The sequence below is a fragment of the Crinia signifera genome, chromosome 6 (genome assembly GCF_055691185.1).
Source record: "Crinia signifera chromosome 6, ASM5569118v1, whole genome shotgun sequence".
Taxonomy (NCBI): Eukaryota; Metazoa; Chordata; class Amphibia; order Anura; family Myobatrachidae; genus Crinia; species Crinia signifera.
In genome coordinates, this window is record NC_139222.1 from 253,501,628 (window position 1) to 253,526,131 (window position 24,504).

General features: G+C 43.7%; 1 protein-coding gene across 1 annotated transcript; it reads left to right on the forward strand.

Moving 5' to 3' along the window:
* The first annotated feature begins 424 nt into the window (after window positions 1–424).
* On the forward strand, window positions 425–23,915 carry CYP26C1 (cytochrome P450 family 26 subfamily C member 1). Its single transcript, XM_083149348.1, has 7 exons — window positions 425–1,398; window positions 1,922–2,333; window positions 2,651–2,875; window positions 3,084–3,359; window positions 7,905–8,060; window positions 13,290–13,868; window positions 20,967–23,915. Exons 2-7 carry the CDS (start codon window positions 2,127–2,129, stop codon window positions 21,336–21,338), a joined length of 1,815 nt encoding a protein of 604 aa, XP_083005474.1. The 5' UTR covers window positions 425–1,398; window positions 1,922–2,126; the 3' UTR covers window positions 21,339–23,915.
* Window positions 23,916–24,504: the final 589 nt, after the last annotated feature.

The window sequence follows — 24,504 nt, forward strand, 5'->3', positions numbered from 1 at the left end:
GTCACGCTGCGCTCGGCACGCTATTTTATTCTCCCTCCACACCCTAGTGGATAGTAGGGCATGAAATACCTCGTCGGCACATGTCGGCTCAAAAAACTGTGAAAAAAATCATGTTGATCCTAATGACCCATGTCGACTTATACTCTTGTCAACCTTACTGCATGTCGACCTAAAGTCATGTGGGCCTAACATCACGTTGACCTATCTGCATGTCGGCCTAGTGGTGTTGACCTCATGCTTGTCGACCTACTTGGTGGTGACCCAATGACCAAATCTCGGTTTTCATGGGGCTAATAAACGCAGCAGGTTATATACACACACATATATATATATATATATATATATATATATATATATATATATACTTCCATATCTAATGATGCATAGACAGGGTGCTGTTATTAGGGGTGGTTATATAGGAATATATAGGAACACGTGTACAGTATACTCTGCGCCTTTTCCCATGGAGCGTCAGGCGTTACTGCGCACAGGCGCAGTCCTCTCTGTCCAGCCAGGCTGCGCAATGTCCCCATGCTGTATGTCCAGGCTGCGCAATGTTCCCATGCTGTATGTCCAGGCTGCGCAATGTTCCCATGCTGTATGTCCAGGCTGCGCAATGTCCCCATGCTGTATGTCCAGGCTGCGCAATGTTCCCATGCTGTATGTACTGGGCTCAGTCATTTCATTCCATTTACCACCGGCAGGTGTTTGCAGTATATAGCTTATAAAAAAATGTTCCCCACCGGGGAAGAACGGGTTAACGGGAGTATAACTTTATTTGGGACCCCTTCCCCCAGTCCCCCCAGCTCAGTATATACCGTCCCTGCAGTGCTGCCAAGCTACTGGGAGATACCTGGAGGGATTCATACAGACGATTTGTAACCGATTTCTTAGATCAAAGGCGGCATTCAGCTACAGTATGTGATTGTATTAATGACATTGTATCTTCTCCAACACACACAGATGTCACCCAGGAGATACAGAGTCACTATAACCCCCAGCTAAGGGCTAGCAGTCACTGGCTGGCAGGTCCTCACCCTCTCCTTAATTATATCACTCCCTCATTGTATCTATCTCATTCATTTCTCTCTCTGGAATCCCCTCATTCTATCTCTCCCATTCTCTCCCTCTCTCTCTCCCTCTCTCTCGTCACCTCACCCCCTGTGCACATTCCTGCCATAAATACCATCACCTCCAATTTGCCCAATCCTAGCACTTTCCCCAGCTACTTAGCTATGCAGAGCAACACGTCACATATGAAGGTGGACCATATATTAAGCCAATATGTATATAAATCTAGCTAGGAGGCAGGCTGAGCCCTGTGCCTTGAAGTTATGGGCTAGAAACCCTTGAAGACATCAATCACTTGACTGAGGACAGTGTTCCTGAGCAGAGCTGGTGAGTACATCCCTGCAATAAGCAGCTTTACATTGTAAAACACCTGTTAGGAAAGTTGATGCAGTTGTTTAAGGGCTGGGAAGAGTCTTTTGTGCGAATACATTTTTTTTTGTCTGGATTATCACCTATAGTTCTGTTCTGGGCAGTCAGAAGGAAGCAGCAGGGTGCAAATTAAAGTGGAAATTGCACTGAGCGTGTAGCCTGCAGCCAGTGCCCCTTTATCTCCCACAGATAAATCTCTGCAGTCACAGGAGTTTCTGTTGGGACTGAATATATATCACTGTCCACAGCATTCCAAATATATAATGAACTATGAAAGCCTTATAATCAGCATAGCTGCGTTCACTATTTATTTCTTCCTAGGCTAAGAATAACTCATTGAATAGAAGGGGAAGGGAATAAATAAATATATATATATTTATTGACATCATCTATAGAACAGTTTTGTTTTAGGGGGGGGGGGGTCTTGCAAACAAAAAAATAAGAGGTGCCCATGTTTACTGGTGTGTTTGTTTTTTGCAAGCTGGAGTTATCTTCATGGATTAATCAAAGTGTTAAGCATCTAGCAGCACAGTAACCGCCTCCTAGTGCCAATTAAACCACTTCCAGCAGTGACTGGGGCTCCAGAGCTACTGTACTGTACTCGCTGTGTAGTTGGAAGTGACACTAATTCCACCACATCCAGGAGATCTGCATCTGGCAGGAGCCTTGCACCACTGGGGGAGAAGATGTTCCTCACCACAGACCTCAATTACTTCACATTCTTTGAGGCGGCTGCTACCTCAGTCCTGTCCTTGGTGCTTCTCCTGGCAGTGTCCCACCAGTTATGGTCCCTCAGATGGCACAGTACCAGAGACCGGGCCAACAGCTTACCTCTTCCCAAAGGCTCCATGGGATGGCCATTTTTTGGAGAGACTCTGCATTGGCTTGTCCAGGTAAGACTCTATTTATGATTATATGTAGAATAATCCACATTGTACGGTATAAGATCCTAGGGGAAGTAGCCCTGCAGCTGTTGTGGAACCACAAGTCTCAAGCTGTCAGGGGCAACTGGGACTTGTGGTTCCACAATCAGGTTATGGTCGCTGTTTGCAATGCCCAGTGTTGTTATACAGGATTTTCTGGACACTTTCTTCTCAGTATTGACTGAGTGCTAGATGTCAGTAATCACTTGGGAGAAAGTTGTCAGTAAGGTCCCAGGACTTGCTGACATGCTGCTTTGCCTGATCGTGGCTGGTGTGTCCTTCTCCAGGGTTCAGACTTCCATAGCTCCAGACGGGAGAAGTATGGGAACATTTTCAAGACTCATCTGCTGGGGAAACCACTGATCCGGGTGACTGGGGCAGAGAACGTCCGCAAGATCCTGCTGGGGGAGCACCACCTGGTGAGCGCTCAGTGGCCCCAGAGCACCCAGATCATCCTGGGGTCCAACACCCTGGTCTCCTCCATCGGAGAGATCCATAGGCACAAGAGGAAAGTGAGTAGTCACCAGCAAACTATACATACAGTGTGTGTGGTGTGTATGTATATGTATATATATATATATATATATATATATATATATATATATATATATATATATATATATATATATATATATATATATTAGATGTATTTCCCCCATTCCGTCCTGCATTGCCTCCTGCGGTGGTCTCCTGCCCATTACTGGTCTCCTCTGCTTCCAGGTCATGGCTAAGGTGTTCAGCCACCCGGCGCTGGAGAGCTACATCCCCCGCATCCAGGAGGCTGTGAGCCGGGAACTGCGCGGCTGGTGCAGGGAGAGCGGCTCCATCTCGATGTTCTCCGCGGCCAAAGCGCTGACTTTCCGCATCGCCGCCCGCGTCCTGCTGGGGCTCAGCCTGGGAGAGAAGCAGTACCGGGAGCTGTCCCGGGTGTTCGAGCAGCTGGTGGAGAATCTCTTCTCTCTGCCCCTGGACATCCCCTTCAGCGGTCTCCGCAAGGTGCTTCCCCGTGTGCCATACCTGTGGCTATGTACTAATATTCGTGTGTGTGTATATGTATATATATATATATATATATATATATATCTATATATATATATATATATATATATATATATCATGCCAATATACCACTTATTATTATTAATATTATGTAATATATGTAGCAGCCAGATAATGTACTTGTTCATCCTAGAAGTACTAGCACATTACAGATGGCAGTTCCTGTGATGCAGGATGAGAAGTGTATAGATGGGACGCACTGACAGAGGGTAATATAAGTGTCAGCAGAGGAGCATGCCCTGTGAATGGGCCGCACACTCTGGCTGGCACCCCAGGCTGTAACATAGGATTTATGGACATGAGCACTGTGATGGGCAGCACTAGGCTGGGGTCTATAAATCACACCCTGAATGGGACCCCTGGTAGCTGCAGCTCTCAGGCCTGGCCTGTCATTGTCTCTGCAGCACAGTAGTATAGTATAGTGCTGGCTGGCAGGCTGGCTGAGGTCAGTGGATGCAGCTCCCTGTGTCCTGTCCTCACTCAGGAACCTGCCAATGTACAGAGCCAGGGCCTTGTGTAGCATCCGGCAGCCACAGAGCTGTGGGTATCCTTCATGTATCCTTCATGTGCCTGCTTCTAACTGCTGCCCCAGTCAGACTGCAGATATATGCAACCTGTGTGTCTCAAGTGGGCAAGGAACCACAAGCCTCAGCATGTCCTGAAACTAAGCCCCACATTTACTGTAGACCCACAGGGCTTCTCCTTCTGCTGTACATTGTGAAATACTCTTACTATGTTATAGATAGGGAAAAGTATAGCAATATAAAGAGTCCTTACCATGTTTTATTAGCGATGATGATATTGAGCAGGAAATAAGAACAGTTACATACAGTATTAGTGACTGAGACAAACATCCAGGAGGTCTCTGTCTCTGAGTCACAGAGGGTCCATTCGGACAGGCCAATGTGGTTAGGTAACTGTCAAAGGTATGGGCACTGATTCCCAACACACCTCATATACTCATGTATTTAGTAATATATATATATATATATATCTATCTGTACACCATTTCTATTTGTTCATTTATATATAGAGAGATTTTATTTATTAACAGTTTCTTATATAGCAGATCCCGTTACAGCGTCTTATATAGCGCAGCAGATTCCGTTACAGTGTCTTATATAGCGCAGCAGATTCTGTTACAGTGTCTTATATAGCGCAGCAGATCCCGTTACAGTGTCTTATATAGCGCAGCAGATTCTGTTACAGTGTCTTATATAGCGCAGCAGATTCCGTTACAGAGTCTTATATAGCGCAGCAGATTCCGTTACAGCGTCTTATATAGTGCAGCAGATTCCGTTACAGTGTATTATATAGCGCAGCAGATTCTGTTACAGTGTCTTATATAGCGCAGCAGAATCCGTTACAGCGTCTTATATAGTGCAGCAGATTCTGTTACAGTGTCTTATATAGCGCAGCAGATCCCGTTACAGTGTCTTATATAGCGCAGCAGATTCTGTTACAGTGTCTTATATAGCGCAGCAGATTCTGTTACAGAGTCTTATATAGCGCAGCAGATTCCGTTACAGCGTCTTATATAGCGCAGCAGATTCCATTACAGTGTCTTATATAGCGCAGCAGATTCCGTTACAGCGTCTTATATAGTGCAGCAGATTCCGTTACAGTGTATTATATAGCGCAGCAGATTCTGTTACAGTGTCTTATATAGCGCAGCAGATTCCGTTACAGTGTCTTATATAGCGCAGCAGATTTCGTTACAGTGTCTTATATAGCGCAGCAGATCCCGTTACAGTGTCTTATATAGCACAGCAGATTCCGTTACAGTGTCTTATATAGCGCAGCAGATTCTGTTACAGTGTCTTATATAGCGCAGCAGATTCCGTTACAGTGTCTTATATAGCGCAGCAGATTCTGTTACAGCGTCTTATATAGCGCAGCAGATTCCGTTACAGCGTCTCATATAGCGCAGCAGATTCTGTTACAGTGTCTTATATAGCGCAGCAGATCCCGTTACAGTGTCTTATATAGTGCACCAGATTCCGTTACAGTGTCTTATATAGCGCAGCAGATTCCGTTACAAGGTCTTATATAGCGCAGCAGATTCTGTTACAGTGTCTTATATAGCGCAGCAGATTCTGTTACAGCGTCTTATATAGCGCAGCAGATTCCGTTACAGTGTCTTATATAGCGCAGCAGATTCCGTTACAGTGTCTTATATAGCGCAGCAGATTCTGTTACAGTGTCTTATATAGCGCAGCAGATTCTGTTACAGTGTCTTATATAGCGCAGCAGATTCCGTTACAGTGTCTTATATAGCGCAGCAGATTCTGTTACAGCGTCTTATATAGCGCAGCAGATTCCGTTACAGCGTCTCATATAGCGCAGCAGATTCTGTTACAGTGTCTTATATAGCGCAGCAGATTCTGTTACAGTGTCTTATATAGCGCAGCAGATTCTGTTACAGTGTCTTATATAGCGCAGCAGATTCTGTTACAGTGTCTTATATAGCGCAGCAGATTCCGTTACAGTGTCTTATATAGCGCAGCAGATTCCGTTACAGTGTCTTATATAGTGCAGCAGATTCCGTTACAGTGTCTTATATAGCGCAGCAGATACCGTTACAGTGTCTTATATAGCGCAGCAGATTCCGTTACAGTGTCTTATATAGCGCAGCAGATTCCGTTACAGTGTCTTATATAGCGCAGCAGATACCGTTACAGTGTCTTATAAAGCGCAGCAGATTCTGTTACAGTGTTTTATATAGTGCAGCAGATTCCGTTACAGCTACTTATATAGCGCAGCAGATTCCGTTACAGCTACTTATATAGCGCAGCAGATTCCATTACAGTTTCTTATATAGTGCAGCAGATTCCAATACAGTGTCTTATATAGCGCAGCAGATTCCGTTACAGTGTCTTATATAGTGCAGCAGATTCCGTTACAGTGTCTTATATAGCGCAGCAGATTCCATTACAGTTTCTTATATAGTGCAGCAGATTCCGTTACAGTGTCTTATATAGCGCAGCAGATTCCGTTACAGTGTCTTATATAGTGCAGCAGATTCCGTTACAGTGTCTTATATAGCGCAGCAGATTCCGTTACAGTGTCTTATATAGCGCAGCAGATTCCGTTACAGGGTCTTATATAGTGCAGCAGATCCCGTTACAGTGTCTTATATAGCGCAGCAGATCCCGTTACAGTGTCTTATATAGCGCAGCAGATTCCGTTACAGTGTCTTATATAGCGCAGCAGATCCCGTTACAGTGTCTTATATAGCGCAGCAGATTCCGTAACAGTGTCTTATATAGTGCAGCAGATTCCGTTACAGTGTCTTATATAGCACAGCAGATTCCGTTACAGCGTCATATATAGCGCAGCATATTCCGTTACAGTGTCTTATATAGTGCAGCAGATTCCGTTACAGCTACTTATATAGCGCAGCAGATTCCGTTACAGTGTCTTATATAGTGCAGCAGATTCCGTTACAGTGTCTTATATAGTGCAGCAGATTCCGTTACAGTGTCTTATATAGCGCAGCAGATACCGTTACAGTGTCTTATATAGTGCAGCAGATTCCGTTACAGTGTCTTATATAGTGCAGCAGATTCCGTTACAGTGTCTTATATAGTGCAGCAGATTCCGTTACAGTGTCTTATGTAGTCAGCAGATTCCGTTACAGTTTCTTATATAGTGCAGCAGATTCCGTTGCACTTTGCAATTGTAGACAGTGATAAAACAAACTGGGTAAAAACAGACAGACTTGGAGGTAGGAGGGCCCTGCTGCAAGCTTACAATCTATAGGGACATAGGAGGGAAACACAAGGACAGGCACCAGTAATAGCATAGCAGTCCCACCAAGTTACAAGTCCAGAAGGAAAGCTATATAATACATAAGTGCCTCAGAGGGTTATGTGTATGGTACTTATATATGATAGGCTTGCCTGAAGAGGTGAGTTTTCAGGGAACACTTAAAAGTTTGGAGGCTAGTGGAGAGTTATTGGGTGTTGAAGGGCATTCCATAGGATGGGAGCAGCCAGATGAAAGTCCTGTAATAGTGAATGGGAGCTAGTGATCCGTGCAGAAGAGAGACGCAGATCTTGTGCAGAGCGGAGTGGTCGAGATGGGAGATATTTTGTGATAAGTGCAGAGATATATGCTGATGCAGTGTGGTTAATAGCTTTATATGCTAGTAGAAGTGTTTTATATTGAATACAGTAATATACAGGCAACCAATGGAGGGACTGGCAGAGAGGATCCGCACACGAGGAGCATCTTGCTAGGAAGATCAGCCTAGCAGCAGCATTTAGAATGGATTGCAGTGGCGAGAGTGTGTTCTTGGGAAGACCAATTACAGTAGGAGACTATTGCAATAATCAATGCAGGATATAATGAGTGCATGGATAAGAGATTTAGTAGTGTCTTGTGTGAGATATGGTCGTATACACACACACACACAGAATATTATTATTATCATCATTTTTATTACCACTCACTTTGCTAATAGCCTGTGTGCTCCCATAGGGTATAAAGGCACGGGACACCTTGCACCAGTATATGGAAGAAGCTATCAGGGATAAAATCACAAAGAGAGATCCTGAAGTCTGTGAAGATGCATTGGACTATCTGATAGACAGCGCCAAGGAGAATGGCAAAGAGCTGAACATGCATGAGCTAAAGGTAAGTGTCTACCCAGGACTATATCAGCAAGTTATAGTGTGTATCTACAGGGCACTAGCCAGGACTATATCAGCAAGTTATAGGATGTATCTATAAGGCACAAGCCAGGACTATATCAGCAAGTTATAGGGTGTATCTATAGGGCACTAGCCAGGACTATATCAGCAAGTTATGGGGTGTATCTATAGGGCACTAGCCAGGACTATATTAGCAAGTTATGGGATGTATCTATAAGTCACTAGCCAGGACTATATCAGCAAGTTATTGGGTGTATCTATATGGCACTAGCCAGGACTATATCAGCAAGTTATGGGATGTATCTATAGGGCACTAGCCAGGACTATATCAGCAAGTTATGGGATGTATCTATAGGGCACTAGCCAGGATTATATCAGCAAGTTATGGGAAGTATCTATAGGGCACTAGCCAGGACTATATCATCAAGTTATGGGATGTACCTATAGGGCACTAGCTAGGACTATATCAGCAAGTTGTGGGGTGTATCTATAGGGCACTAGCCAGATCTATATCAGCAAGTAATAGGATGTATCTAAAGGGCACTAGGCAGGACTATATCATCAAGTTATGGGGTCTATTTGTAGGGCACTAGCCAGGACTATATCAGCAAGTTATGGGGTGTTTCTATAGGGCACTAGCCAGGACTATATCAGCAAGTTGTGGGATGTATCTCTAGGGCACTAGCCAGGACTATATCAGCAAGTTATGGGATGTACCTATAGGGCACTAGCTAGGACTATATCAGCAAGTTGTGGGGTGTATCTATAGGGCACTAGCCAGATCTATATCAGCAAGTAATGGGATGTATGTATAGGCACTAGCCAGGACTATGTCAGCAAGTTATTGGATGTATGTATAGGGCACTAGCCAGGACTATATCAGCAAGTTATGGGAAGTATCTATAGGGCACTAGCCAGGACTATGTCAGCAAGTTATTGGATGTATCTATAGGGCACTAGCCAGGATTATATCAGCAAGTTATGGGAAGTATCTATAGGGCACTAGCCAGGACTATATCAGCAAGTTGTGGGATGTATCTATAGGGCACTAGCCAGGACTATGTCATCAAGTTGTGGGATTTATCTATAGGGCACTAGCCAGGACTATAACAGCACGTTGTGGGATGTATCTATAGGGTACTAGCCAGGACTATATCAGCAAGTTGTGGGATTTATCTATAGGGCACTAGCCAGGACTATATCAGCAAGTTATGGGATGTATCTATAGGGCACTAGCCAGGACTATATCAGCAAGTTATGGGGTGTATCTATAGTGCAATAGCCAGGACTATATCATCAAGTTATGGGATGTATGTATAGGGCACTAGCCAGAACTATATCAGCAAGTTGTGGGATTTATCTATAGGGCACTAGCCAGGACTATAACAGCACGTTGTGGGATGTATCTATAGGGTACTAGCCAGGACTATATCAGCAAGTTGTGGGATTTATCTATAGGGCACTAGCCAGGACTATATCAGCAAGTTATGGGATGTATCTATAGGGCACTAGCCAGGACTATATCAGCAAGTTATGGGATGTATCTATAGTGCAATAGCCAGGACTATATCATCAAGTTATGGGATGTATGTATAGGGCACTAGCCAGAACTATATCAGCAAGTTATTGGATGTATCTATAAGGCAGTAGCCAGGACTATATCAGCAAGTTATGGGATGTACCTATAGGGCACTAGCCAGGACTATATCAGCAAGTTATGGGAAGTATGTATAGGGCACTAGCCAGGACTATATCAGCAAGTTATGGGATGTATCTATAGGGCACTAGCCAGGACTATATCAGCAAGTTGTGGGGTGTATCTATAGGGCACTAGCCAGGACTATATCAGCAAGTAATAGGATGTATCTAAAGGGCACTAGGCAGGACTATATCATCAAGTTATGGGGTCTATTTGTAGGGCACTAGCCAGGACTATATCAGCAAGTTATGGGGTGTTTCTATAGGGCACTAGCCAGGACTATATCAGCAAGTTATGGGATGTATCTATAGGGCACTAGCCGGGATTATATCAGCAAGTTATGGGATGTACCTATAGGGCACTAGCCAGGACTATATCAGCAAGTTATGGGAAGTATGTATAGGGCACTAGCCAGGACTATATCAGCAAGTTATGGGATGTATCTATAGGGCACTAGCCAGGACTATATCAGCAAGTTATGGGAAGTATGTACAGGGCACTAGCCAGGACTATATCAGCAAGTTATGGGATGTACCTATAGGGCACTAGCTAGGACTATATCAGCAAGTTGTGGGGTGTATCTATAGGGCACTAGCCAGATCTATATCAGCAAGTAATGGGATGTATGTATAGGCACTAGCCAGGACTATGTCAGCAAGTTATTGGATGTATGTATAGGGCACTAGCCAGGACTATGTCAGCAAGTTATTGGATGTATGTATAGGGCACTAGCCAGGACTATATCAGCAAGTTATGGGATGTATCTATAGGGCACTATCTAGGACTATATCAGCAAGTTATGGGATGTATGTATAGGGCACTAGCCAAGACTATATCAGCAAATTATTGGATGTATCTATAGGGCACTAGCCAGGACTATATCAGCAAGTTATGGGATGTATCTATAGGGCACTAGCCAGGACTATATCAGCAAGTTATGGGATGTATGTAGAGGGCACTAGCCAGAACTATATCAGCAAATTATTGGATGTATCTATAGGGCACTAGCCGGGACTATATCAGCAAGTTATGGGATGTATCTATAGGGCACTAGCCAGGACTATATCAGCAAGTTATGGGATGTATCTATAGGGCACTAGCCAGGACTATATCAGCAAGTTATGGGAAGTATCTATAGGGCACTAGCCAGGACTATATCAGTAAGTTATGGGATGTATCTATAGGGCACTAGCCAGGACTATATCAGCAAGTTATGGGATGTATCTATAGGGCACTAGCCAGGACTATATCAGCAAGTTATGGGATGTATCTATAGGGCACTATCTAGGGCTATATCAGCAAGTTATGGGATGTATCTATAGGGCACTAGCCAGGACTATATCAGCAAGTTATGGGGTGTATCTATAGGGCACTAGCCAGGACTATATTAGCAAGTTATGGGGTGTATCTATAGGGCACTAGCCAGGACTATAATTCGACACATGTAATAGGTCCTCATGGCTAGAAACGACAGTGAAAAGGTCGACATGAGTTTAGTATGAGTGGACATGTGCCGACAGGCTGTATTTCCTGCCCCACCGTCCTCTACAGCCTGACGGGAGAATAGAATAGTGCTCCGAGTGCCGTGAGGCACCGTGCCTGAAGCATGGCAAGCGGATGCGACATTCGGGACAAAAAAACGTGAAAAAACTCATATCAACCTTTTGACTGTCGACCTTCCCATTTCGACCTAATGCTTCTGTCGACTTACCGACCCTTTTAACCTTAGCCATGTCAGCCTACCACAGATGTTGACCTATGCCCTGTCAGCCTTTAGTGGTGGACCTAATGCATGTCAATCTAAATTCAGATAACCCTTTAACCCATACCTGTAGCTATAAGGCTCTAGCAAGTACTGTACACAGTATACAGCATTTATGTGCGCAGTCCGCTTCCTATGCCATATAGGATTATTATTATTATTCTGCATATAGACAGTGTAAACTAACGGTCCATACACACGTGGCGACTATGCCCAGCGTGTATGGACAGCGATGATCACTATTATCGCTGGGGGGGGGAGCCGCTCAGTACATACACACTGAGCGGCTTTCCCCCTGCCCGCCGCCATTAGCGGGGGAGGACGGCTTTGTATAGAGCAGCGCTATGCAAAGCCGTGCGATGATGCGGGAGCATACACACTGGGCGGCTTTTAACTGAAAGCCTCTCGAACATGCTGTTTTGAGCGTCTTTCAGCTCAAAGTCGACCAGTGTGTATGGGCCTTACGTCTTTAGGCTTGGAAATGCGATTGGGAGCTGTGATAATAAATATAAATGGATATAAATACTACGTACAATACAATATCGTTACATGTTTACTACAAGAAGCTTTTTTGACATTTAAAGTTTACTTTCTGTAAATCATTTAAGTTCTGATGAGATTGTTTCTATATTACTGTGCAGTCAGGTATATGGTACATTTGAGTAATTTAGAGTTGGGAAGTTCGTGTTGTTGCTGAACTCTACATGGAAGTGTAAAAACAAAGCTGTCTCCAGCATTTGTGGGCTACATTCCAAAGCAGACAGTATTTACCCTGCATGCAAAGACATTCAATAAATTAGTTAAATCATTTCCAACTCTTTCATTTTTTAATTTTGGTGTTTTTCTCCCAACTCTGAATCATTTAGCAGGTGTACACAAATATTAGCAGGAATATGATGCATTATTATGTATAGCAGTACAGCATTCTATTTTTTTTTAAGTGTTCGGATAGTTAAATAAACTAAAAGAAAACCTATTTAACAGCAACAAACACACCATTCAGGGACATGTAAATATGAGTCTAAGGGGGAGATGTAGCAAATGTACTGCAAATGTTAGAGAGAGATAAAGTGGAGATGTTGCCAATAGCAACCAACTGTCATTTTTTACTCTATTCTAGATGCTCGTTACTTGTTAGTATGCTCCAATAGCAAAGTGATGGCAGTGCATGCTGGAATGTGTAGTTGTACAGCAGCTGGCTGATCGCATGGTGAATACCTTTATTGTACAGGATAGAATTCCTTAATTTCTCATGGAGTCCACCTGTGGTCAGTTCTTACGGAAACACACCTAATTAAAAATAAAATACATAGTTATAGTCAGGAAGTTGTTTTATAAATAATAGCTCCTGCTACACATATATATATATATATATATATATATATATATATACACATATACATACATACATACATGCGTGCACACATGTCCTGTGGCTGATTCAGTTGCATTTAACCTGGTTTTAATCAGCAACAGTCCAGGTTTATTTCATAAGTGTCCCTCAGTTTAAAGGTACAGTATGTATATATACCGTATATATATATACAATCCATGATGTTCCTTCTATATATATATATATATATATATATATATATATATATATATATATTTATATGAAATTACACTTACCCACATCTTCTGCCATCTCTTTCTCCTGCTGTCTCAGACTGCTGTATATAGCTAATTAGAGGCTGAATCATGATATGCAGGGTTTGAGAACATGCTCATTACCACCGTCTCTCGTTACACAGGAATCCGCTATTGAGCTTATGTTTGCTGCCTTCTTCACCACTGCCAGTGCCAGCACCTCCCTCATACTTCTCTTACTCAAGAATCCATCTGCCATACACAAGCTCAGGCAGGAGCTGGCATCACATGGGTTAAACAAGCAGTGTCAGTGTCTCCATTCAGACAACCCAAATAACAACAGCGTGGATGAGCAATGCGTGACTGCAGGTTGCCACTCATCTGTCCCGGGCTCAGAGGTACACATGAAGGAGAAATGGGAGCAGACAAAAGTCGTGTTAGCAGATAGGAATGAGAGAGAACATATTTGCCCTCTGGAAAGAAGACCCCATGATGGTAGGAATCAGGAGCACCAGTGTAATGGAGGATTGTACAATCAGGATGCAGCACTTTATCACCTGGGTACTACCACGCTACCAGAAGAAGCACATGGACTACAGTCTGAGTGTACCTGCCAGATGAACTTGAGTTTGGAGAAATTGAAAGGACTTCACTATCTGGACTGTGTAGTGAAGGAGGTACTCCGACTGCTACCGCCAGTCTCTGGAGGCTACAGGACTGCTCTGCAGACCTTTGAACTGGATGTGAGTATAAGCTATCTTTGCGGTATGCCTGAGAACTGAGTTTGAGCTGATAATCTAGGGGACATGGCTGGATGTATGAGCTGGTTCTTCTATAGGATCTACCTCAGTGTGGCTGGATGTATGAGCTGGTTCTTCTACATGATCTTATTGCAGCTGGATGGGAGTATGAGCTGGTTCTTTTATATAATATATCTTATTGCAGCTGGGTGTATGAGCTGGTTCTTCTATAGGATATATCTCAGTGTGGCTGGATGTGAGTATGAGCTGGTTCTTCTATAGGATATATCTCAGTGTAGCTGGATGTGAGTATGAGTTGGTTCTTCTATAGGATATATCTCAGTGTAGCTGGATGTGAGTATGAGCTGGTTCTTCTATAGGATATATCTCAGTGTGGCTGGATGTGAGTATGAGCTGGTTCTTCTATAGGATATATCTCAGTGTGGCTGGATGTGAGTATCAGTTGGTTCTTCTATAGGATATATCTCAGTGTAGCTGGATGTGAGTATGAGCTGGTTCTTCTGTAGGATATATCTCAGTGTGGGTGGATGTGAGTATGAGCTGGTTCTTCTATAGGATATATCTCAGTGTGGCTGGATGCGAGTAGGAGCTGGTTCTTTTATAGGATATATCTCAGTGTCGCTGGATGGGAGTATGAGCTGGTTCTTTTATATAATATATCTTATTGCAGCTGGGTGTATGAGCTGGTTCTTCTATAGGATATATCTCAGTGTGGCTGGATGGGAGCATGAGCTGGTTCTTCTATAGGATATATCTCAGTGTAGCTGGATGCGAGTACGAGATGGTTCTTCTATAGTATATATCTAAGTGTAGCTGGATGGGAGTATGAGCTGGTTCTTCTATAGGATATTTCTCAGTGTAGCTGGATGCAAGTATGAGTTGGTTCTTCTATAGGATATATCTCAGTTCAGCTGGATGTGAGTATCAGCTGGTTCTTCTATAGGATATATCTCAGTGTAGCTGGATGCGAGTACGAGATGGTTCTTCTATAGTATATATCTAAGTGTAGCTGGATGGGAGTATGAGCTGGTTCTTCTATAGGATATTTCTCAGTGTAGCTGGATGCAAGTATGAGTTGGTTCTTCTATAGGATATATCTCAGTTCAGCTGGATGGGAGTATGAGCTGGTTCTTCTATAGGATATATCTCAGTGTAGCTGGATGGGAGTACGAGCTGGTTCTTCTATAGTATATATCTAAGTGTAACTGGATGTGAGTATGAGCTGGTTCTTCTATAGGATATTTCTCAGTGTAGCTGGATGCAAGTATGAGTTGGTTCTTCTATAGGATATATCTCAGTGTGGCTGGATGGGAGTATGAGCTGGTTCTTCTATAGGATATTTCTCAGTGTATCTGGATGTGAGTATGAGCTGGTTCTTCTATAGGATATATCTCAGTGTAGCTGGATGTGAGTATGAGCTGAAACCTTCCATAGGATATATCTCAGTGTGGCTGGATGCGAGTATGAGCTGGTACTTCTATAGGATATATCTCAGTGTCGCTGGATGTAGGTATGAGCTGGTTCTTCTATAGGATCTATCTCAGTGTGGCTGGATGGGAGTATGAGCTGGTTCTTCTATAGGATATATCTCAGTGTGGCTGGATGGGAGTAGGAGCTGGTTCTTCTATGTATCTTATTGCAGCTGGATGTATGAGCTGGTTCTTCTATAGGATATATCTCAGTGTGGCTGGATGGGAGCATAGGATATATCTCAGTTTGACTGGATGTGAGTATGAGCCGGTTCTACTATAGGATATATCTCAGTGTGCTGGATGTGATTAAGATTTGGTAAACTTGGAGATACTTCAGTGTGCTGGATGTGAGTATGAGCTGGTACACTTGGAGATACTTCAGTGTGCTGGATGTGAGTATGAGCTGGTACTCTGAGATCCTTCAGTGTGGATCAATGTAAGTATGAGCTGGTACTCTTGGTGATACTTCAGTTTGGCTGGATAGAAGTATGAGCTGGTACTCTTTGAGATAATTTGGTGTACTGGATGGGAGTATGAGCTGGTACTCTGAGATACTTCAATGTGGCTGGATGTGAGTATGAGCTGGTACACTTGGAGATACTTCAGTGTGCTCGATGTAAGTATGAGCTGGTACACTTGGAGATACTTCAGTGTGCTGGATGTGAGTATGAGCTGGTGCACTGGGAGATACTTTAGTGTGCTGGATGTGAGTATGAGCTTGTGCACTTGGAGATACTTCAGTGTGCTGGATGTGAGTATAAGCTGGTACTCTGAGATACTTCAGTGTGGATCGATGTGAGTATGAGCTGGTACTCTTGGTGATACTTCAGTTTGGCTGGATAGAAGTATGAGCTGGTACACTTGGAGATACTTCAGTGTGGATGGATGGGAGTATGAGCTGGTACACTTGGAGATTCTTCAGTGTGACTGAATGCTAGTAGGAAGTGGTACTCTTGGAGATAATTTGGTGTGCTAGATGTGAGTATGAGCTAGTACTCTTGGAGATAGTTCAGTGTGGCTGAAAGGGAGTATGAGCTGGTACTCTGAGATCCTTCAGTGTGGCTAGATGTGAGTAAGAGCTGGTACTCAGAGATACTTCAGTGTGCTTGATATAAGTATGAGCTAGTACACTTGGAGATACTGTAACGCAGTGTGGCTGGATGTGAGTATGAGCTAGTACACTTGGAGATACTGTAACGCAGTGTGGCTGGATGTGAGTATGAGCTAGTACACTTGGAGATAGTTCAGTGTGGCTGCATATGAGTATGAGCTAGTACACTTGGAGATAGTTCAGTGTGGCTGGATGTGAATACAGGCGGGTACTCGGAGATATTAAGGAGTAGCAGAGGAGTAGTGTGTGGTCAGGAATCAGGTCCCTCTGTGTCTTGCCGATGGCTGTGTACTGTCTCTATAGTTCCCGCTAACGGCAGTAGGATTAATGTCGCTGCTTCCTCCAACCGAGTCAGTGCAGGATAGATGATAGCTGTTGTCTGAGGGCAGCGCAGGTAGCTCCCAGTGGATTGCTGATTGGGCAAAAGTATGAGTAGATGCTGATAACGCTAGACAGAACCGGAATTGACACAACATGGTTCATCTCCATAGAGATGGGAGAAGTCTTCCACAATCGGGAGACTTCTTCTTCAGCCATTATCAATATTATTTTCAAGTAGCCCCAACCGGTTTGCAGCGTACTCCCAGGAGTACAAGTGATCCAGGTTGGGAACCGCTGCTCAAGGACAGTGTATCTCTGTGTGGCTGGATGTGAGTGTAAGCAGGTACCATATGAGACATCGCAGTGTGGCTGGATATGAGTATGACCTGTTACTCTTAAGGCCCCCATACAATACGCGATTTGGGCCCGATTTCACCCGATTCTGGAGGATCAGGCCGAGAAATCGGGTGAAATTGCCCAAATTACGTAGTGTATGACATCCGATATGGTCCCGTGCGCATCGGATCAGATCCGGAGGTTGGACATTCTGCACATAAGATAAATCTTATGTGCAGCCATCAGTGCGTCAGGGAGTGAGGTCCGAGGGAACGGGGACCGGAGAGCAGAGTCTTATGTGCAGCCGTCAGTGCGGCAGGGAACGAGGAGCGGAGACCGGAGAGTAGGGTCCAATCAGTGGCCACCCAGTCTTTTAACTAGGATTTTTTCTATTCTCACCCTAGCCACTACCCCGTAACCTGCTCTCAGTTCCCCGTGGCGAGAAAAAAACTCCCACCGCTAGCCTCGGGAACCTGACTCTGCTCTCCGCTCCCCGCCTGCCTCTACCACGGAACCTGCCCGCTACCTCGCCTGCAGCTCCCCCGGACCCTGCTCTCCTGCAGCTTCCCGGGTTTACATGTGATAAATCGCATCCAATTTATCACATGTGAAATATAAAGCACATTAAGTGCCAAAACTTATCAAGCTTGCCAGGGGATCAGGGGAAGTCGGGCCGACTTGTCCTTAGGACAAGTCGGCCTAATGTATGGGGGCCTTTAGACCTGGCTTAGTGTGACAGATTGGCAGTATGAGCTGGTACTCTGAGACATCTCAGTGTGGTTGTATCAGCTGGTACTCTATGAGCTATCTAAGTAAGAGCTTCAAAGGGAATTGTATCTGGTATTGTTCCGGTTGATAGGCCGACATTGACAATAGGCCAACACAAGCAGAATGTCGACATACCAATGTTTGACACATTAAAAGGTCGACATGGGTTTTTCACAAAATTGTTTTTAACTGACTTGTTCATACTAAACGATCCATGTCAAGTTTGACAAGCGACGTGAGCTGAGGGTACGTGTTACACTAATCGGGGGTCCATGATAACAGATGTCCACAGACACAAAAAACAGTGACAACCTTTTCATGTGTTGACCATTTCCACATTGAACGTTTGCTTGTGCTGGCCTCTTGTCAGAGTCGACCTACTGCATGTCAACTTTTTTTCATGTGTTGACCTTTTAAACTGTTGACCAATAGTGGTCGACCTAATGACCTTCACCCTTACACTGTCTATCGTACAATCCATACCCTATCCAGTACTCTATAAAGTGTCCTCTTGTTGCTGGGGGTATGATGATTAGGTCACCAACATTATGGTTGACAAGTATTAGGTCGACATGATTTAAGGTCGACATGACTTAAGGTCGACATGGGTTAATTCAACAGGGCCATTGGGTCAACATGGGTAAGGTCGACAGGGTCATTAGGTCGACATGGGTAAGGTCGACAGTGAAAAAGTTGACATGTTTTTTTTTTCATTGTTGTTTTCTCACTCGAATGTTGACACAGTCGACATGGACACTGAAATGTACCACCGCGCCACCTCGCATGGCTCGCTGCAGTCGCCATGTTTCAGGCACGGTGCCTCTCTACGCTTGGCACACTATTTTATTCCCCATCACACCCTAGTGGATGGTAGGGCATGAAATACCGCCTGTCGGCACATGTCGGCTCAAAAAACAGTAGAAAAAATGTCTACCTTTTTGACAGTCGACCTACCCCATGTCGACCTAATGACCCTGTCAACCTAACCCATGTCGACCTAAAGGCATGTCGACTTAACTGCATGTCAACCTAAAGTCATGTCGACCTAGTGGTGTCAACCGACTTGGCGGTGACCCAATGACCGTATCCCTTTGCTGGATGCTATAAACATGTCTTGTGGTGGCTTTACTTCTGAGTTTGTTCTGTACATCTGTGTGTCATTGGGTGTGAGTATGAGCTGGTACTTGATGACACGTTAGTGCGGCTGGATGTTGAGTATGAGCGAGCACCAAATAAGCACGTCACTGTGACTGGATATGAGTATGAGTTGGTACTCAATAGAACATGTCTCATTGTAGTATGCTATATGTGCTGGAACTCTCTAAATATGCCTTGGTGATATATAAATGTGAGTATGGATCCGATACGTAATGCCGGCGGTCGGAATCCCGGCGGCCGGAATCCGGACCGCCGAAATCCCGACATGGGGGGGGGACGTGGATCGCCCCCCCTTGCGGGCTCGCTGTGCTTGCCACCCAGCGGGCCCGGTGCCTCGCTACGCTCGGCACGCTATTTTATTCTCCCTCTATGGGTGTCGTGGACACCCACGGAGGGAGAAAGTTTTGGGATTTCGGCGGTCGGGATTCCAGTGTCGGGATTCTGAACGCCGGGATCCAGACCGCCGGCAAATTGACCGCATCCCGTGAGTATGAGTGGGTGTTATGTGGAGCAGTAGAACATGAACTTGCATAACTTACTGTAACTTATTTTCATGTACCCGTTCCTCCACATATTTATTATTTTTATTTATTTATTAACAGTTTCTTATATAGCGCAGCATATTCCGTTGCGCTTTACAAAGGGGACAGTGATACAACAAAACAGGGTATTTACAGACAGTCAAAATGTAGGAGGGCCCTGCTCGCAAGCTTACAATCTATAGGGAAATAGGCATTGATACATAAGGATAGATACTGTATTCTTTATTGCATCGATTCCACCAGAACGCAAGGTTCTATGACTGGTTCTGGAATTTGATAAGCTTGCCTAAAGAGATGAGTTTTAAGGGAACGCTTATAGGTTTGGAGACTGGAGGAGAGTCTTATTGTGCTTGGGAGGGCATTCCACAGAGTGGGTGCAGCCTATAGAAAGTCCTGCAGTCGGGAATGGGAGCGAGTAATGAGTGTGGATGAGAGACGCAGATCTTGGGAGGAGCGTAGAGGTCGTGTTGGATGATATTTTGAGATAAGAGAAGATATGTATGTTGGTGTAGTTTGGTTTATGGCTTTGTGTGTAAGTAAAATAATTTTGTATTGAATACGGTAGAATACAGGTAACCAGTGAAGTGACTGACAGAGTAGCTTTGCAGACGATGAACGTCTGGCTAGGAAGATTAGCCTTGCAGCTGCATTCATAATGGACTGTAGTGGTGAGAGTCTGTATTGGGGAAGGCCAATAAGGAGACTATTGCAATAATCAATGCGTGAGATGATGAGAGCTTGGATTAGAGTTTTTGCAGTGTCTTGTGTAAGGTAAGGGCGAATTTTAAATATGTTTTTTAGGTGCATGTGGCATGATTTTGAGACAGATTGAATGTGGGGTACAAAGGAAAGTTCTGAGTCAAGGATATATATAGTACTTTGCCCCTACTAATACTGTGTGAACACATGATCTATGAGGACTTGTCATTAGCATTTATATTATTGAATTATAAGTATTAAACACAATGTATCATAACCAAAGGGAAAAAAAAACTGCTACAATACAAAGGTCAACAAGGTTTGGAATTCTTAAACCAAATTCAATGAATGCATTTTGTACAAGAGTGTTCCTTAGTCGCCCCCTATTGGTTGAAAAGAAAACTTATTTTATGTTTAAGTGGAGGAATTCTGAAGGTAAAGCTTTCGCAACAGTGATTCAGTGTTATGAAGGCTACCTTGCAACACTGACACTATACAAAACTATAGTAGGTGTATAGAATAATGGACATGATATTTTTATTATACATTTTTAAGTAAAGTATAATATTTTATTTAGAAAATAGAATTTATGTATTTTTTAGTTACAATAGTTTGTTTACTTTTTTTTTTTTGGTTCTCAATAATTAATTTCTTATATTTTTCTCCCTTACAGGGTTACCAGATCCCCAAAGGCTGGAGTGTTATGTATAGCATCAGAGACACCCATGAAACCGCAGCCATTTACCAGAATTCCGAATCCTTTGACCCGGATCGGTTCAGCGCGGAAAGAGACGAAGGGAAAGCCGGAAGATTCAGTTATATTCCCTTCGGAGGTGGGGTCCGAAGCTGTATTGGCAAAGAAATGGCACAAATCATACTCAAGATTCTTACCATAGAGCTTGTTGGCACTGCCAAGTGGGAGCTGGCCACCCCAAGTTTCCCCAAAATGCAGACTGTCCCCATTGTGCACCCCGTAGATGGACTTCAGCTCTTCTTCCAATTTTTTAATTCTAGTGACAGTGACACAGGGTCGGAGAAATTATGATTTCTATAACCTCGCAGGACAACCCTTATCGTTCCTAACACTTATTTTAAATTATTTAATTCAGGATTCCCGAAAAAGGGTGACGGATCCCCGAAAGGGTGTCTGTGCTATCTATAATGTAGGTAAAAAAAGAGATTATATTATTTATAATGTAATATTTATATGTCAATTAGTTATTAAAAAAAAAAAAAGATGTGAGTGATAAACTATAAAAGAAAAAAACATTTGAGATTTTAATTATGTGCATTTTGTTTTGAAACATAAGGAGGTAGATCCGTAATCCGCACTGAGCTAACTATATCAGACCGTATTCATTTTTGTACTGACCATTGTAAAATCTGGAATATCTGCCTTAAACACACTCATTTCTGAAATCAAACTCTGCAGTCACTCAGTTAAAATCTTGCTAGTAGAGGGTGACGAGAGTGACTGCTGAAGCTATGTACTAAGAAGACAGGAGTGACTGCTGGGTGCTATGTACTAAGAAGACGGGAGTGACTGCTGGGTGCTATGTACTAAGAAGACGGGAGTGACTGCTGGGTGCTATGTACTAAGAAGACGGGAGTGACTGCTGGGTGCTATGTATTAAGAAGACGAGAGTGACTGCTGGGTGCTATGTACTAAGAAGACACTCGCTAATAGTATTATCACAGTGATCATTTGTTACTGGCCTCAGAGAAAATAGCGATTGTTTTGCAGCAATTTCCTCCTGCTCCCATTGTGTATGGGTCAACATGAGTGTTTCACTTTTTTTTGTCCCGAATCTCAACATAGTCAACATGTACAGACTCACATTGCTCGCTGTTCTCCTCATACCTTGGGCACAGCGCCTTGTGCGCTATTTTATTCTCCCACCATACCGTAGTTTCATGTCGACCGAAATTTGGGTTGACCTAGTGAAGTATTGATATGCAGATGAAAAAAAAAATGTCATGTTGTGACCAGTTTTAGGGTGCATCTCTGTGATTCCATACACAGCTGCAATGTCTACTGTGACAACTTTCCCTGGCCACACCATACGACCATAGAAGTTTGACAACTGATTGAGTGCTGCATCTATGTACTCAGTCACTGGTGCTGGCAAAGCTGCAGGTGAGCATTTCACTACAAATCCCCACGGCGGCAGCAGTTGATATTTTAGCACAGTCACTGCATGCACATTTGCAGTTGCGGCAGCAGTAGACACATCTCTGACTCTCTGACCCAGGAATAGACGTTAGATTGCAGGGAATACACTCAACGCACACTATAAATGACAGATACCACAGCTGTACTTTATAGCATTGCATTAAAGCTGGATAAAGTTATTCTTGGTGGAAACCAGTGGGAAATCCAATACATCCAAATCCAATAAAATACATTATATCCTGTATATTAAAGGGAAGATATTCACAAAGATTTTACGGGGTGATTTTTTAAAAACAACATTTCTGCAGAGAAATTCCAGAGATTCCGGGCACTTGTAATTGTTGCTTTGCATTTGCCTACCATAGTTTTTTTTAGATTCACCATAAATGCAAAAAGTTCTACTTTTTTACTTTTTGGCTTATAGGGGCCGATGTCCGGAGTCTGTCCACGTGCTCCCTCTGTACAGACCAGTTCTCCCATCATGCTATGCTTCAGTAGCCTTCCTCTGACAGAGCGGTAGACAGAGATGTGCAGCGGAACCTGGACCAGAAACCAGCATAGTGCAATCTGCCTGCTCCAGATTGAAGCTGTCGGTTATAATGCTTGTTCCAGGGTCAACCCTGCCGACACGTTGTGCTTCTGCTGCTGAGAGAGCGGGTAACAGAATGCCCATGAAAGTATAGCATAAAACAAAGTAACCCAGTGGATACATTATTGGCCAGGGATTTAGCAGGATACAGTTGAACAGGATCATGTTTAGCAGGATGCAGCTTCTTGTGTCTACACATTGCATTTTAGCTGGATGCAGCAGGCTTGTGTGTATATCCTCTTGAGTAAGCATCCTGCCAAACAGCTCCTGTTCCACTGCATCCTGCTAAAACACAATGGGGGTTATTTTGGTTCACTCTTTCTGACAAATTCCTTCTTAGATGGACAAAACCATGTGCACTGCAGGGGGGCAGATGTAAAATGTGCAGAGGGAATTAGATTTGGGTGAGTGATTTTGTTTCTGTGCAGGGAAAATACTGACCGCTTTATTTTTACACTGCAATATAAATCTCACTTTGAAGTAAAACCCCACCCAAATCTAACTCACTCTGCACAGGTTACATCTGCCCCACCTGCAGTGCACATGGTTTTGTCCATCTAAGAAGGAATCTGTCAGAAAGAGTGAACCAAAATAACCCCCAATGTGTAAACGCAGCCAAATGCATAACCAAATGGACAGCTGTCAAAGAAAAGTCCATAATAACATATTCTAATTGTCGGATTGTCTATTTTTTTAAGTGTATGCTATATGATGACTAGATATAACAGATAAAAGAGATTGAAATAAAATGGTGCTGTAGTATATATTGCTGCTGAGATGTTTATTTCCTGCTAGGTTAGCAGCTAGGGATGTGAAACAGATTTTGACAGAAATATGGTAGCATGTAGGAAGCAAGTTATGAAATAAATTTTGCGAGCATAAGTGAGTTGTTTTGACATTGCCGGCTGTATGGTAGCGATTAGATACATTTTCAGCGAATTCTTTAGCCCTGTGAAATATTCGTCAATGACTCCACTCCTGAGTGTGTATCAGCAGGCTCCCTAGGCTGGAAACAGTGTTTTATGATTATCTGACCCTTTTATCTATGGTAGTTGCTAAATCCAAGGGGGCTAAAGAACCTTTCACACCCAGGGGGAAGAGCAAGGCCAGGGGCCTTGCAGCTTCACTATCCACTCCACCACTGGTTGACTTTAGTAACCAGGTGGCGAACGAAGCGGAGTGAGCCACCGTGCCCGAGGCGTGGGGAGCCTTGCTCCTCCCCTGTCACGTGACAGGTCCTTTAGCCCACTTGGATTTAGACCTAAACTTTTTTCTATCCTTTCTGTAACAATCACTGGTGGCAGCTACTAATCTGGTGCATCCTAAACCAGCTAGTGATTACCCAACCATGTACAATACAACCAGTTATTTTTATATTAAGGTTCCCCCACTACAGTCCTGGCGCCCTAGGCTGCAGCCTAATCAGCCTACTGGTAAGTCAGGCACTGA